The sequence below is a fragment of the Chanodichthys erythropterus genome, chromosome 19, assembly GCF_024489055.1.
Source record: "Chanodichthys erythropterus isolate Z2021 chromosome 19, ASM2448905v1, whole genome shotgun sequence".
Taxonomy (NCBI): domain Eukaryota; kingdom Metazoa; phylum Chordata; class Actinopteri; order Cypriniformes; family Xenocyprididae; genus Chanodichthys; species Chanodichthys erythropterus.
Window position 1 is genome coordinate 32166180 of NC_090239.1, and position 18261 is coordinate 32184440.

The 18261-nt window shown below is 36.9% G+C and overlaps 1 protein-coding gene across 1 annotated transcript in view; it reads left to right on the top strand.

The window, feature by feature from the left end:
* Nucleotides 1–9317: 9317 nt before the first annotated feature.
* Nucleotides 9318–18261, top strand: part of grid1b (glutamate receptor, ionotropic, delta 1b) — a 486415-nt gene continuing 477471 nt past the window's right edge. The window contains exons 1-2 of the mRNA XM_067369520.1: nucleotides 9318–9396; nucleotides 13673–13828. Of these exons, the coding sequence (XP_067225621.1) occupies nucleotides 9318–9396; nucleotides 13673–13828 (235 nt within the window). The remainder of the gene's footprint in view (nucleotides 9397–13672; nucleotides 13829–18261) is intronic.

An 18261-nucleotide genomic window follows, 5' to 3' on the forward strand; every position in this document is an offset into this window, starting at 1 on the left:
CTTTCCAAACTTTGACTAACGCCAGCCTCCCTTCTCTGCAGAATGCGATACATCCACGCAACCAATCACAGTGCACCATTCCACGTATTGTAAACAGTAATGGCAGCGCTTTAAATACACCCAGCATCCTAGTTTTCCTTGTCTACTTTGTACTTTGTTATCAACAAAAACAGAAAAATGAAATTTTGACAGCATTGACGAACATGTGGTAGTTTCTGCGGTGGGTAAGAAATGTAATCCATTGAAATCTAATCATTTACGTAAGGCGATTAAGAAAATGAGGCACTCGGGAGGAGAAAAAATGCAGGCTTTGCTTGTTCCACGGACGCATCATACTTCTGTCATAGTCCCCAAAACTGAATCATGAACAGTTTTTAAAAGCTGTTTGACCAAGAATGATTAATTTCTCGAATCTGGCATTTCTAGTTTTGATTCTAAACATCTGATAGAAAGAAAAAAACATAACATGATTGCTATTCGAATGTTTGCAGTATAGCGACGCCCCTGGGTAGTTGCAGTCAATTACAATGTACTCGGCAAATGTGTTGTTTTTCATTTTAATCGTGCGGTGGTGCCAGATACTCTTTAACCAGTAATGACAATGGAGACATAACTAACAAGATGACCCATTGAATTCATTTTGGGAGCGATGACTGAATATATTTTTAGTCCAATGCCTGTATATAAGATTAGTATTGACCAAGTTCAGAGGCTGTCATATATGTGGATCAACTTACTTTGTTGTGTATTTTCAACAATTTTAAATATGAAAAATAACTTTTTTATTGATTATATGGAATAAGTGTATTTTGGAGGAAAAAAAGGTGTCATGGATTTATTGCATTTTGGGGAAAAAGTAATCAGTTTTTATAATAAATCTTTGAAAATCTAAATCTGGATTTGAATTTTTAATGTTATTATAACCTAAAGATGCTATGTGAAAGTTTGAAATAGAAAATAGTGGTTTTCATCTTGCCACTTTCTTGGTAAAGAAAACACATTTTTTAGTCAAATTAATTAAAATGGATTTATGGCATTTTGGAACCAAACTCTTCATTTAGTGTGTATTAGCACTACCTGTAGATTTCAATTTCTGTGCAGTCTAATCTCTAACGTTATTTTATCATACCATACAATTCACCATCGAAATGGTAAGTTTAACTATTGCAGCTGCTGTGCGAAAAGGCTAAATGATCCGCCTCATATGTGATGTATAGCCTACAAGCTGAGACTTGTTCTTTATGTAAACAGAAGTGATGCAATGGGGCAAAGAAAAACGATGACATGCTCGAATTTCCCGCGAAAACCCACCAGTACCACCTGATTTATTATTACAAGCTTACCGTTGTGAACCAGGCTAAGGTAAGGAGATAGTTTTGAACACTGGCTGGATATGTACTTGCTCAAAAATTTATTTTGGATAATTTTTAAGCAAAAAAAAAAGTTAAGTACAGCAGCTTTAAAAAGTCTTTGATGTTAGTTTCCTATTTCTTTGAACACTCCACAGTCGTGCCTTCGATATACATGATAATGCAGTACCTGTATCATATATCCAGACAAGCCAGTTTTGTGACATTCATATGAGCCAACGTTTCCCTCGGAGTGGACATTTAAACAGTACTCACTACCACATGTATGCTCACTGAGGCATGCTGAATACTCATTATTGATTGGCACCCGTTCAGATAATCTTTTAAACTGAACAGAATCATTCATGGGAGCTCAACATGCCATGCAATGTCTCCATCAGTTTGGTTCAAATGACAATGTAATTGTGCATTCATCACTCACCAGTGCCAGGAACTGTCACCCAGCATCACAGACAGGGTTTGGGGCTTTGTGGCTGCTGTGCTGATATTCCATGACAATGTGTGAGCAAGCTGTAATTTGTTTGGTCCAGATATGAAGCCACAACACCCTCGATGCCTGTTTAATTTAACACTTCAGTGGTGTTCATGGTTGGAACAGTATCTCAGTTCACTTTAAAAATGCATAGACAAGAATTCTTAAGGAAGAAGGCTCATTCAGTTAGTTTTAAAAGCAAAGTTAATTGGAAAACTATTTAGTTCTGACACTGTGGATTCTAAATATTTGTTTCAGTAATATGCAAGAAAAATATTTTTTTAATTATTTATTTTAAAATGTTTGAACATTTATTACACATTCTGTTTTTTGAAGTAAAGAATGGGTAGGTGGGAGAAAGATTAGAAAGATCTCAGACAATAAAAGCAAAGAATCTTTAATATTAGTGTGCAGAAGGTTTATTTAGATCATGTGCACATGAATTTACATAAATCATTCTTCGACTGGCATATGCATTAGCTTTTTCATTGCTATTAGTTGCACTCATATATTCAGTAAGATAACTCTATAATAGGCTTTCTTGCCCCGTATACTTAGACATCACATTAATGCCACAGGTTACATGCACTGCCAACAACAACGTTCACATTCACACACACTGTAAAAAAAAAAAAAAAAAAAAATCTGTTAAATTTATGGTAACGTAAAATAATAATAATAAAAAATAAAAAAAATACAGCAGCTGTGGTTGTCAGAAATTTACCATAAAAATACGGCAGTAACGTTTTAGGTTTTAATAAAATTTAAATTTACAGTAACATACCTTCTTTCATTAACTGATATAAGTGTACCCATTAAGCCCATGTACCCTGTAAGCCCACTTTCAACTCTTAAGTCAAATAAAAAATAAAAAAAAAAGAGGTAAAACTCACATTTTATGCTGATCATTATTTTAACAAATCCAGTGATTTGTTACTTAACTGACATTTTTTATTGCATACCAATAACATTTGTCAATGTTGAGTTAGCCCCACTCATGTGCATGCCGTCTAAGGGTACCTCAGACAAATACACCCAAAAAACTTTGGTCTTTCGGTGTGCATCAGAAATCAACACATTTCTGCAATTTTCAGCCATTTATTTGAAAGGTACACTTTTCAAATAAATGGCTTGCGCACAAAGCTAATCTCAAGGTCAAACCATTAGCCTTACTGAAAGATGGACTGCCAAAGAATTAAGCAAAGAATTTTTTTTTTTTTTTTTTTAAGATGGGCTTAAATGGTACAGCACCACAAAATGCATGCAAACTAGCCAACATAAGCTAAACTTGAATTAAAATTTTTAACATTTCTCAATATGGGCACAATGAAAATTACTATGATGCTTAGTCCACATTTGAGTTCCATGAATTTCTTTGTAAACACATCTTACATTTTTAAAGGAAAAGATTGTCTTTTTTCACCATTACTCACTGTGGAACCATTTAAGCCCACCTAATGTGTTTCAATGAGAAATCCCTCTAATTACAAACTTTGATCAGTTTTCTGAGTGAAAGTGTTTAATGATAACATTTCTTTGTGTACTTTTACCTAACCCTTTACCTTAACTTACCTTACTTACAACTTTAATTTACAACTATATTTAGATGGGCCTACAAATTACACACATTAATTCAATGGAGATGGAGCCCAAGTTCCTTAAGTATAACCGGACATAACTCAGGAGCCATGCCGGGTTAAGGCTCCATACTCCTGGTGTAGGGGGCCCACTAGGAGACCCCCGTAAGCCCAGAGTATGGAGCCCCAACTCGACTTGATTCCCGAGATACAACCAGTCAAACTTACAACTTGACTCCATCTACAACTCCAGAGTCAAGCCGACTTAAGGCTCCAGACCACCGGCTTGGACCCCCAGCCAGTAACACCTACCCATCCCAGGGCTCTAATCAAACATTAGTGAAAGGATTTTTTTTTTAATACTTCCCTCTCACTGAATAAACATATTGAAATTTAACTTTTTTTAAAATCAATACATTTTTATACTTTGTGAATCGATCATGATGTGGGCTTTAAGTAAGCCCATGGGCTGGTGTAAGTAAGACTTCTAACATTATTAAAAAAATTTCTTCAATTTATATTCTAAAATGTACATCAACTAATTAATACATTTTCAAATGAGAGATAAATCTTGTGTTTTAACAAATTATTTTTCTTACAAACCATGTCAATATCCATAAAAAAACAATAAAAAAAACACCTAAATTTAGATTTTGGTGGGCTTAATGGGTACACTTCCCCTAATGTTAAATTACCAACCTATTGTATAATATGTTTTGTACCTTTATAATACATACACAACCACCAAACATAGTGGTGATGAGAGTCACATGATGAATCAAAGTTCATCACAAGCAGCCTTTCCATCAGCTGAGAAGGTACTAATATATAGAAGGTGCACACAGTGTCATTCACACAAACACTAAACACAATCATGGTAACAGACATGACATTACAGTTTTTCTCCATTGGTTTGGCTTATTTCTTGAAACAGAAATTACATTCTCAAAACAACATGGACAAACCTCCAAACCACTTGGCAATTGTTCACAACAGAATTGATTTTCTCATTCATTTCATCAAATTGCAAATGTCTAAGTACATGTCTCAATGTCTCAGTACATCTTTGCAAATGATTAAGTACAGGTAGCCTACATTTAGCACAATTTCCAAGTGAATAGATCTTGTTGATCTAAACTGATTGTTGATTCTCAGTCTAATGGCTCTTCGCTCCAAAACATGTCAGCGTCATTTCATTGTATAAGTCATCACATGCACAATAGTCAAGAACATAATACCATGATACCATATATGAATCCTTGGAACATTTAATAAATTTATTACAGCAATTGACAGTCTTGGTGAAACTAACAAAGGAGCTTTATTTACAGCACTGTAGGCTGTATATAATTAGGGTTTCAGAATTAGGTGTGGCAAAATGGCTCGATAGCGCCACCTACAACATTTCAATTAAGCGCCCTTTGTGCTACGTTTCACGTACAGTTATGAAATTCGGTAGACAGATGTAACAGCCCAATACCTACAAAAAAACCCGTGGGTGCAAAGTTTGTAAACCCAACAGGAAGTGAGATATTTTGAATTTTCTCTACAAAATGTTGGCAGTTTTTGCCATTTCCACATGTTGTACTTTAACGAACTCCTCCTAGAGCTTTAATCAGATCAACATCATATTTGGTCAGTCTTATCTAAAGGCCTTTGTGACGTTAAATTGCGAAGATCTAGAGTTTTCGATGAAGGGCGTGTCCGTGGCGGCCTGGCAAAGTTCGATGTTTCGCCATGAAACAGGAAGTTGTTGTAACTCGGGCATACAATGTCTGATCTGCCCCAAACTTCACATGTTTTATTAGAGTCCTGACCTGAAGACATCTTCATGACAATATTCAGTTACAGTCATAGCGCCACCTGGGGGCAACAGGAAATGACGTTTTACACTGTGATTAACTCCTCCTAGAGATTTAATCAGATCAATGTTATTTTTGGTCAGTCTAATCTAAAGGCCTTTGTGACGTTAAATTGCGAAGATCTAGAGTTTTCTCTGGTGGGCGTGTCTGTGGCGGCATGACAAAGTCTGATGTTTCGCCATGAAAAAGGAAGTTGTTGTAACTCGGGCATACAATGTCCGATCTGCCCCAAACTTCACATGTTTTATTAGAGTCCTGACCTGAGGACATCTTCATAACAATATTTAGTTACAATCATAGCGCCACCTGCAGGCAACAGGAAATGACATGTTTTACACTGTGATTAACTCCTCATAGAGATTTAACCAGATCAACATCAAATGTTATCATCTTAAGACCTTAGCGATGATAAATTTCAAAGATCTTGAGTTTTCGGTGAAGGGCGTGTCCGTGGCGGCCTGACAAAATCTGATGTTTTGCCATGAACGATAAAGCTGTTGTAGCTGAGGCATACTATGTCTGATCTGCTCCAAACTTCACATGTGTGATAAGAGTCCTGGCCTAAAGACCTCTTTATGACAATATTCAGTCATCCATAGCGCCACCTGCTGGCAACAGGAAATGGCATGCTTTACACTGTAATTCACTGCCAGATTCACATTTCATTATGCCACGAAGTATGAAACATGCTATAAACACGTTAAATCATGCAACACTTGGCTGAGTGCTAATTTATGCGATTAACGCCACTAAATAAACAGGAAGTTGTTGTAACTCAGGCATACAATGTCCAGTCTGCTCCAAACTTCACATGTTCGATAAAAGTCCTGGCCTGAAGACATCAACATGGCAATATTCAGTTACGGTCAAAGCGCCATCTGTTGACAGCAGGAAGTGTGGCATTTCGAAATGACTTTGGCATAATTCTCCTGTATTCACTCGCTTACATGCATGTCGCCCACTATTCACTGTTTTCCTGAGGCCAACAGGTGGCGGTGAGCCCGGGTGCGAGGGCGCTTTCATCGCTGCTTGCAGCTTTAATTGTCATTGTTTTTTGTTTGTGTGTTTATATTACTGTATGTTATGCTGTATACATTTTCTTTTTACTCTGATGTATGGACGTTTATGTGTGTGAATGATAATGGTTACAATTTCCTTAGCAGTATGAGTGCAATGTGTGATGTCAAACCTTGGAGGCTACTCTTACCCTAAAATCCTATTTCTTTTTGTCAGTTTTATACACAATTGTATTCTGTTAGCTAGACAAAAAAAAAAAAAACAGTACAATGAAGGACTGGGCTAAGACTGAAAGGTGGACATGAGGGATATTTCAATGGGCCTTTGCCATAGTGCCCCTTACACAATGCCAAAGGGACGAAGCATTTTAGCTGTCGGGGTCCTATCCTAGTGGCTAATTGCTATAACTGAGTTCTTATTTGGTGTGAAAGCCCCTAAAAATACATCAAATGTGTTGTGTCATGCAGGGGATTCTGAGAATGATCTTTTATTCTACTGTAAATTTTACAATGACTTGTTCTTTTTCACTTCCAAAAACTGTAAATTGAATGATATTTTACTATAAAATGACATTAAATGTACGGTTAGATCTAATACAGTTATTGACCCTATATAGTAGGCTACAGAAACTTTCTGTTAACCAATTAACAGCTATTTTCACTGTAGCATTTTTATAGTCTTTTACCATTAAAATCACCATTTTTTACAGTGCACAAACTCACACTGTTTTGATAGGTAGATATACAGACAGACAGACGGATGGACGGACAGATAGATAGATAGATAGATAGATAGATAGATAGATAGATAACTTGCTGAACTGCCATTTCATATATCTGATCTGCTAAGCATTCAGCAAGACGATTTATAGAATAATTTGGTGTGATCAACATACCTGCCATCAGAAACACAACAGTCCTACAAGAAAAAGAGGTCGGGTTTGTATAGTATGTTTTTTACAACAAGAATCAAGGCAACATACTATTGAAATCATATAGGAATATTTCATTCAAATGCTTCTAGACCAGAATAATTGAAAGAATAAATAGATTTGGGAAAAAAAAAAGAAAAAAAAAAAAAGTTTATGTATAATTGAAATACTGCTCGATGCAGATATGAACATGAAAGGGAAAGTGTTCACGGCTTAGAGCTTGATAATTGATCCATTGTAATTCTGTTCGTGACCGACAGAGCTTACGGGAGCTGTCCACCGGTGTGTGGTGCTGAAAGACATCACATATACTTAACCAAACAATTAAAGGACATTTCTGTTCTCATATTCAACCGCAAGAAATATCCTTTAATTGTAAGAGTAAGAATATAATGTTTCGTCTCTGCTGATGAAGTCTTCAGTGATGTGGACGAATAAAGTGAGTCCAGAGCTTCTCATCATCTGTTTCTCTGAAGTTCATTTTCTTCGATTCACTTTCTGCTCTCCACAAATCTTCCTCCCATTCTTTTACACTACTTAAAGTCCGTTTTAAAAAAGCTATATAAAGCCTCAAATTAAAGTTCAAAGAGAGAAAAAAAAATGCATATATGAAATCAATGCATTCTGTTAAAACACTGCACATACCGTCTTACACTATAAAAAGTGAAGTACTATTATGCTATTTTTACTTTAAGAAGCTATTTCTACCTGATCTCGTACAAATCACTTTCGGTTACTATAATGTCATTAAATATTGTTTTGGCTTGAATAAAATCAGTTAATTTATCTTACAACCTGACAAACCTTTATATACAGTGATACATTTAAATTGCAGCATATGTATTGCAAGAAATACACAGACAAATGCTATATCATGAAAATGGCAGTATGTCGTACACGAGCCCACAGCTCCAGTCTTCATCGGTAACATCGTCTCCGGAACACGTCCTCACAGTAACTAAACACCGTGTCCGAATGAAACCATGTTCACAGGGAGAAATACGCCTTATGTGGAGAATTTCCACGGACTTCTGACAGCGGCGCTCCGTCTCGCGCCGCGGGAAGGTCGATTCCTCTTCGTGACATTGCACAGCGACTATCTGTACTTCATCATCCAGTAATACAAGCAAGAATGAATCGAAAACACGCTTTAACACTCAAAAGAAACTTATCGTTTCCTTCTTTGCGCGACGAATCACTGAGAGACCATCTCCACATTCATTTCTCCCATACAGAAATATACTATAGCGACTATTACTATTGACAGCTACATGAATGTTTACTAACTGTAATTCATCGACCGCTAAAATCATCAATCAAAACATAGAATGAATCAACAGCACACTTGAACACTCAAAAGAAAGTTACCGCTTCGTTCGATGACTCTGTGAACCGCCGGCTTTCCACATTTCTCTCCTCACGTTCGCTTTTCCCATGTGGAAATCTATACAAACGCAGTCTTGCAGAGGGGTCTCGTTCCTAAAAGTTGAACTGTTTTAATTCGAAAACGCTACGGTTATTTGCGAAAAACGCTTAAATGTGGCGAGACGCAATGCAACAATGTCAATACGATGCATTTTTGACAGAGACAAACAATTAAATGAAAGTACACAGACGGAACACAAAACGATAACGTCCTCTTAAGGCAGCTGCATGTATGTTTAGCGTTGTCTTCTCCGGCTTCGCGCCGAATTCCATCTCTCCGCGCGCGCGCTCGTTCGCTCGCTCTCTGGAACGAGCGAACAAGCTAGCGAGCGCGCGCGCGCGGGGGTGTCCCTCCTCCGCAGTTTGGAGTTTGTGATGTGTCTCAGACTCCGCGAGCGCCGCGCGAGAGCGAGACCTGCGGAGAGAACGCGCCGGATCCTGAAGCGACCGTTACCCTCCAACAGGCGACCTGTCTTTCTCCTTCCTGATTCCCCCGTATTCCCTCACAGTGTTTCTCAAATTATAGCGCTTTCCTTCAGCGCCGCCACACTTTTTGGTTAATCACAGGTGTATTTGTGATCCTTTGACGTACTTTTCTCATTCATTGGGAATTAACTGACATCTGAGGATCGTGTGGATGCGCGGCTTTGGAGAGAAGCGGAGATGGAATTGCTGATAATATGCCTTTCTTTTGGGATATTGCAATGCAGTTCAGTGGGAGCCGACTCCATCATTCACATCGGTAAGGAGTGAGCTGTTCAAAGCCTTTATTTGTTGCAAATGATAATGAATGCGCCATCCAGATTGAGGACTCTGAAGGAAGTGATGTTGTAAGGGTCGGTGTGAAATATAAATTGTAAATAAGCACTGAAAATGTGCCCTGCTAATCGGGCTGAATATCAATTGAGCAGACCACTTGTGATCATAACGTCTCTCTTGTTCAGATTGGCGATAGTTCCAATGCACGAACAAGACTAATCTTATTTCAATCTTAGCAGCTTGCTCACGAGGAAGGCATAATTGTGTAAATCGCAAATTTCAGGTAAGTTGGAAAAACAGGAGGCGTCTGTCATAAGGCAAAGTAAGCCAATGTGTGGGGGTTGCTCTCCCCCTCCCATCTATAAGATTGAACTTTGTATGGAACGTGAGGGAAATCTTAATAAAGGATGCTGAAATAAATAAATGACAAAAGGACAAATGCTTATTCTCAGCTATCCCAGGCCGTAAATGTCATCTTAACCAATCCCCTTTGAGTGCGCTGGACACCCTGTGCATTCTGATTGTCTCACCAAACGTGAAGAAAGAATAATTTTGGCTCTCCAACAGCAGCAGAGAGGAGGAAGAGGGGGCTGGTGGGGAGGGCGGCTGTGGTTCTATTCAGTTATCATGAAGAACTCAAATCCAAACCCTTGCATCTCCTACACGCATGTCGTACATTAACCAAATCAGCCATTCATTCATTTTAGAGAGGATTTATTCGAATCTGTTGTCCAAGTAGTGAAATTAAACCATCATATTTGTTGCTGAAGATTCTGCAGTAGTTTTGTTATTAAACCAAACAATTAACCTTTCAACAAAACTACTTCTTATTAAAGAAAAAGCTTTTATATCAACCAGAAATAATTGTGTTGGGTGGCCACAATTTATAATATTACGTTTACCAAAAACTTTAGCTTTAACAGATCTGAATGAGTGATGCTGGCTTGTCTTATGTGTTAGGTACTTTTCTGCACATTTTGTTGACCAAGACCTTGGGGATTATAAAAAAAAAGAGAAGTTTTAAACATGCACTGGCATTGGAATTTACACTTTGAAATGTTGAATGCTTTTGCAGTGTGAAATAATCTTTCCGAAATGCTACATCTTTATGTGCAAATAAATAATTCTATATATAGCTTGTTCTCAGATACTTCAGTTTAACTACCAGTTGCATGGGTCTAGGTCAAAAAATTCCTCCTCCATCACCAACTTTAAAGATGAAGTCTTCCAATATTTTTATCCAGCTCTTAGCTTTAAGTGCAGGACAGGCTGTATCTGTGGCTGTGTAATAGTCAGGACTCAAAGGTGCACGACACAGGTGAAATAACAAATTCCAGCCTCTCCAGTGCCCAATACTTCCACTTTGTCACATCCGCTCACGTTATCATCCTGAACAAATTCGGCTTCGAAGGGCAAAAGAAAAATAAGGCCGTCCATTGAATGAAGAGGGTGACATGAAGTGATTTTCAGGGTGTTGTGGTGATTTACAGAGGCAATGGCCATCCAAAACTGGTAATTGGAAGGCTAGTACAGGCAGGGTGGATCAGGGCTGCTCTCACTGGCAACTGGAATGAACAGATGCGACACCCCTATTTCTGCTAAATAAGATGAACACTGCAGTGATACATCAACCAAATTCTACCTGTCTACCTGCCCATTCTATTGGGCTCCTCTAACACAGGTAGAGAAGATGGCCACACATAAATGAGGCCTCTCAATCTCTCAAAACAACATTTCCAGATGTCATGCTTAAATGTAAATTTATTAAGCCACCATAATATGAATGAATCTACATGCAACATGTTGCACAACTTTACTGTAAGTTGCTTTAAGCACATGCTCAGCATGTAAATGCAGGGCTCAACAATAAGGATTTTGGGTCCCACTTTATATTAGGTGTCTTCAACTACTACCTTATGTACAATAGCAATTAATTGTTTGGTACTTTTTGTGTTCCTTTTCTGATATTGAGCTGGGATACGGGTAAGGTTTGGTGATGTGGTTAGGTTTAAGGGTGGGGTAGATGTAGTCTCACATAGCCAGACCTTCAGATTGACGGCAGAAGGTCTGGACTCCATAGCAGCTTTCATTGGACAAGGACCGCCCAAGAGGACATTTGATTGACATATAAAGCAACCAGTTCATTTTGTTCTGCGTTTTTTGTTTAGGGGTGTGAAAATGTAAAGTTGACGTCCCTACGATAACAGACCGGCATGCATCTTAATAAATTATTCATTCAAGAATGCTGTGCAAGTTTACTGCAAGAATTGTGCCGTGAACTTCACATATGAGGGGCTTTGGCGTCAAGATGGCTTTGTTTCCACACAGACCGTTTGTTTGCTGTAGAATTAAACCAATCAGATAATGACTTAGACACTCAAGTGTTTCCCAAAGTTTGTGCTTTATGCATCAGACGTTCATCCAACGATCTGTGCCAACGATCCGTCCCCTTAGACTAGGGTAGATGTAATTACAGAAATTAATAACAGATGTAATTATATGCAGGTATTTTTGTTTAAATATCAGTGCAGTGTTAAAACATGTATGTACACAATAAGTTGCATCAAATTGCATGTTAGTACATAGTTAAAGATACTTAATATATAGTGGGTCCTATTTATTTATTTATTTATTTATTTATTTATTTATTTATTTATTTATTTATTTATTTATTTATTTATTTATTCATTCATTCTGAAGGGGCCAGTACTTAAGATTTCTAAATGTCCTGCAAACATCTTCACTGGCAAGGGACAAAATGATTATTATATTATGTATTATTGGTTGCACTTTATTTTACAGTATGTGCACTTACTAGCACTTGCAGTGTACTTATCTAGGAAATTACTGGGTAATATAACGACATGGGTTAAGGTTAGGTTTAGGGGTAGGTTCAAGGTTAGTACCTAGTTATTACCCAGTTATTGCAATTACTATAAAAAGTACATGGGGAACAGGACTGTAAAAAAGTGCTACTTTAGACAGTTGCAACATTACCTAACATATTAAATGGTTAGTTCATGAAAATTCTGTCATTAATTACTCACCTTCATGTCGTTCCACACCCATAAGACCTTCGTTTATCTTCGGAACACAAATTAAGATATTTTTTCATAAAATCCAATGGCTCAGTGAGGCCTCCATTTCCAGCAAGATAATTAACACTTTCAGTGCCCAGAAAGCTACTAAAGGTGTATTTAAAACAGTTCATGTGACTACAGTGGTTCAACTTTAATGTTATTCAGTAAACGAGGGTTCGTTTTGTCATGAGTGTCTCGAAATTTCAATGGTTCACCATTGGGGTGCATGACTTTGGCAGATTCATAAACATTCAGAACCACTGAGATTCGTAAAGCTTCTAAGATTCGTAAAGCTTCTAAGCTTCATGAAGCGGTGTTTTGAAATCGGCCATCACTTGATATTGTTGAATAAAGTCATTATCTTGTTTTTTAGCGCACAAAAAGTATTGTCGTCACTTCATAACATTAAGACTGAACCACTGTAGTCACATGAACTGATTTAAATAGGTCTTTAGTAGCTTTCTGGGCATTGAAAGTGTTAATTGTCTTGCTGGCAATGCAGGCTTCACGGAGCCATCGGATTTTATGAAATCTTAAATGATCTTAATTTGTTTTCCGAAGATGAACCAAGGTCTTACGGGTGTGGAATGACATGAGGGTGAGTAATTAATGACAGAATTTTCATTTTTGGGTGAACTAGCCCATTAATATATTTAAATCAGCATAATTCAACAACATTGTTCAACATGTTAGTTGTCTTGAACCCTGGAATCAAACAAATGCAACTTTTTGACACATTTTGTTATTTTTGTTAATCATTAGTCTCAAGTTAAAGGCTTGCTCATTACTTATTATTTTGTTACATAAAACGTTCTGAGTAAAATACCTTTTATATTATTTATATTTAGTAAAACAATCACTAGACCTTTTTTAGCCCTGAGCTCTCTGTAGGAAGGGTTCCTATAACTCAACTGGTAGAGCATAGCACTAGAAATGTCAAGGTCATGTGCTCGATCCCAGAGAACACACACACTGATAAAACAAAAAAGTGCCTTGAATGCACTTTAAGTGGCTTTGGATAAAAGCATTTGCCAAATGGATAAATGTTTGTAAAATAATAGACCTGTGAGCAAGATGAGCTGAGCAAGTGAGTTGCCCTCTGTATGCAAATTAGCAATTTGCTACAGTTTCTTTGTACACTCCACTAAGACCCAGATAACTATCTGCACATGCCCGCAGGTGCCATTTTTGAGGAGAACGCAGCACGGGATGATGAGGTGTTTCAGTTGGCGATCTCTGACCTCAGCCTCAACGATGACATTTTGCAGAGTGAGAAAATCACCCACTCCATAAAATATATTGAACCCAACAACCCCTTTCAGGCAGTCCAGGAAGGTGAGTGAATCATCGTGTTCTGTCTCTTGACTCTCGAACTGCATCATCCCCTGATGTCTGAGTGTACATGCTAAAAAATTTACATGCAAGTTGTTGTCTGGCGGTTTGAATAACTCTCCAACAAGGCGAAATCATCAGGATTTCTGCTTTTGTTCAGAGCGTGCTTACGGCAACCAAAGATGTCTTGAAAATGTACGTGTATTTGTTTAATGCCAGCATGAAAGGTGACATTAGGTTTCAAAGACTTCCACCTGAAGCTTCCCCGCAGTCTAATGTCTTCTGTGAAAGAAGAGCTAGGTGGAGGTATTGAGTCAAGCTGGACTCAATAACAATTTTCCACATAATTGCAGTTGAGGATGAGTGCTCTGAAGCCTGAGCTTTCCAAAAGATCATTTTGAAAAGCGAGGAGAAAGAGGATGTCTTCTTCTGAATGGGCTAATGGCAGTTAATGATGCTGGGATTGAAGACAAATATGATGGTGATGATGATGGCAATGATTATTTCCGTTAGAAAATATCCTCCATCACAATATTCTGTGTTGGCTTTTGAAAATATGTCACTGGGATCAATCTAAGTGAGCTACTGACAATTTGGTGAGGTTTTATTTGCCATTCTTCTTGCTCTACTATTACTGGGACCTTTATCAACTAGTCTCCAATCACAGAGTACTCACTGTTTTGTCAGTCTGCATGCAGTTTTCCGCAGTTCTTTGCTTTCAGTGTAAAAGGTGTCTTTCAGGTTGGTTTGTTGAGGTGTTTTATTTCCCACGTGTAACCATGTCAACCTGAGGAATAACACTAGCATTCTTGGAAAACATCCTTATTTCTGACAATGCCATGTGACCTCATATGGCACAGGGGAGCTTAACTCTTTGTAATATAGCTTGTGTTAACAGCTAGAATGAAACTGTCTCAGTGTATGCTGATTTGTTTCACACACCAGGGATAAACTTTCATAGAGTCTCACTGGCAGAATGTTTGGAATGATTGTCGTCTGTTGATGTTCAGGGATATATATATATATATATATATATATATATATATATATATATATATATATATATATATATATATATATATATATATTACTATTTTTTCACCACTCAAGATTCCTAGTGCCTCTAATGTGCGACATTATTTGCTACTGGACCTCTGTTTTGGTGATCATCTGACATCGTCCAGCTATGTTTGATCTTCTGCATAAATGTGTTGTCATGGTGGTATGGTTGAAATGCAGGGCAGTGTGCAAGTACCTAAGCGCAGTGATGCTGTGCTCTCTTGACTGAATGCCCTGTTGATTTTGGCTCCGTGAACAGATTCCAGACTATTCAAGTCAGCCAATGGAGTTCTTTTTAGTGGTCACAGTCACCATCTCAAAATTGTAACAGTAGCCCACATTGTGTGCTAGGTTGTGCCGGAGGAACGTGTCAGGGCTCACTTTATTAAGCAGCAAAGGGACTTTGTGTGTGTGTGTGTGTGTGTGTATATATATATATATATATATATATATATATATATATATATATATATATAGTATATGCAGTATGTCATACACTGCATTTACTGATTTAATTGAAAAAAATATATATGTTTTGAGAGTTTAACGGAAAATCGGCAATGAAAATATCTATATATAGTAAAGTGAATTTGGTAGAAAGTGAGCTTTAATGTTAAGAATGTAATTACACAATGCAAAAATTGCAAAAAATATACTAACCTATTTTTTTATGTATTAGATTTACACAACCATTTAAAAGTTTGTGGTCAGTAAGATTTTTTTGAGAGAAATTAATACTTTTAAGGCCAATTCACACCGCACAGACACCGCCAACAAACAAGTTGCCTGTTGGATTTAGAATTCTATGAGAAAAAAAGTGTCATGTTTACACTGCCCCATCAAACACTGACAAATAAGTCACAGAGAGTCAAATCTGAATAGGAAAAATTGAGATCCACAACTACATACATGTAACTATGTTAACAAAATTTTCAAGCAAGTTTATTATATTAATAATATAGTATCATATATATTTTCATTGTATTAAAGTATTAAGGCAAAACAGAAAAATACTAACCTGAAATACAAAGCGCTGTAGCCACTAGCCATCTATCTGATCGCAACCCATTGCATTGCGGTTGATATACACCAGTTTTTAAACTTTTTTTTAGTGTGACCCTTTTTTTATTGACACGACCGCATAGGCCTATACAACCATGTGTAGCTAAACAAACCAAAACTAATTATTTTAAAACAAAACTCAAGGTAAACCTGCAGTGATCTCACGTTTATACCTCTCTCTTTTGGCACAAATCCAAATATTTCCATTCCGCAATGTATTTGGATGCTATACTTATTATTTATTATGTAAAGTACTTCACACGAGTTCCAGTATCGATGGAAAAAAGAATCCTCTTCACATGAGCAAAAATGTGCTTGGCAACACCACAGTGGAGCAGTGCTCTTGCTGAATGGCACGGATTGCACCATGTACTATTTAAATTGATATATATATATATATATATATATATATATATATATATATATATATATATATATATATATATATATATATATATATATATTAAACTTTTATATATTTTTGACTGAATTTATTTTTTTATAATGAACAAGCTGCAATGTCACATTTGCAGTGCTTTGTTGTGAGGCGCCGGCGCGATCAAACAGCAGTCTTTGTAAGGGACTTTGTAAGGGAAAGTTCAGATTATGTCAGAGTTTGTTGCCATTTGTTGGAAAATCATACCACACTGCTCAACATTCCACGACACCCCCCCCCCCCCCAAAAAAAAACCAAAAAAAAAAACGCTGACCAAACATGTTCAGTAGGGTGAAAACAAACCAAATTCCCAAGTCATTTCACTTGGCAGCCATCTTTGAAATGCCAGGCATGCATGTTCAGCTCCTATCTCTTTGAATGGGGAAATATTAAATTCTCTAAAACTGTTTGCCAAAATTTTGATTAAATTTCATATTTGAAATCACCAATGAAATCTGTCTACAACTGTCTCATAAATTTTGTTTCTAGGTGCTCAAATCATGAGAATTTTTTTTTTATATTTTAGGCTGAATCAAGTCCTAAGTGTCCTTTGTATTCTCATTTTGGAGGCCCACATCTGACTGTTTCTATAGGAACCGGAACATCTTACGGCCGCTGCAGTGACGTGGTGACTTTACCAATCAGCGATCGGCTCTTATTTAGAAGGCGGGACTTATTCTGCAATATTGCACGTTGCACTTTCTCCCATTCAAAACATTACGAGTGATGCGTCTTGTGTTATTCTATAGTCTTTGAACAAACTCCGACAGAAAGGAGTATTACACTGATCTAACAAACTCCAACAGAAGTGTTTGATGGTGTTTGTTGGTGTTTGTCTGTGCATTGTGAACTGGCCTTTATTCAGCAAGGACACATTATATTGATCAAAAATGTCAGTAAAGAAATATATAATGCTAAAAAATTATTCAAATAAAAATGTTATTTTGAACTTTCTGTTCATAAAAATGAAAAAACAAACAAATAAATAAAAAATAAAAAAAAAAACCTGAAAAAGCAGCATTGTTTCCATAAGTATATTAAGCAGCAAAACTGTTTCAACATTGATAATATTAGATGTTTCTTGAGCACTAAATCAACATATTTGAATGATTTCTGAAGGATCATGTCACACTGAAAACTGGAGTAGTGGCTGCTGAAAATTCAAAATTCAAAATTAAAAAAAAAAAAAAAAAAACTATCACCTTTTGTGCCCATTACAGAGTAATGCAATGTAGTCAAACAGCCTATTAAGGAATCATCTGCTGGTATGACTAAGAGCTTAGCTTCAGTATTACAGGAGATTCCTGTGAATTGTTCATTAAATCATTGCCTATTGCCTGAAGTTGATCTTAGAATAATACTTTACCCCCTTCAAATTTTTATCAATCGCTGCATTTTTGACAAATGCATTACTTTATTGCTGTATCCTCAGGCTCTCCTTTTATACTAAGTACAAAACCTACTACAGAAACAAATGGAGAAGGTGTAATGAAACTCACCAGATGAATCCCACAAGGACTTTCATGGTGTCTGAGATGTCAATAAAGATTTGGAGCTTTACCTAAACTGCCTGCTCTCACAAAGGAGTGTGAAATATCCAAAACCCCTCCAAATTCCCTAAATACAGCAGACACATTTATTCATTGCATCATTGCTGATGTTCTTTGTTAGTTCACCATTTAATTTGGTTAGTTTGGCACTCCAAATGCTTTCTTATTGGAAAAGCAATATGCAATAGCAATGTTATGATGATCAAGTACTTCACAAACTGCATTTAAAAACAGTTGTGACTTTGTGCTAAGTGCTTAATGCCATTCTTTCACACATTTTGATTATTTACTACAGTAACAAACACATTCCACAACCAATTTAACTTCTG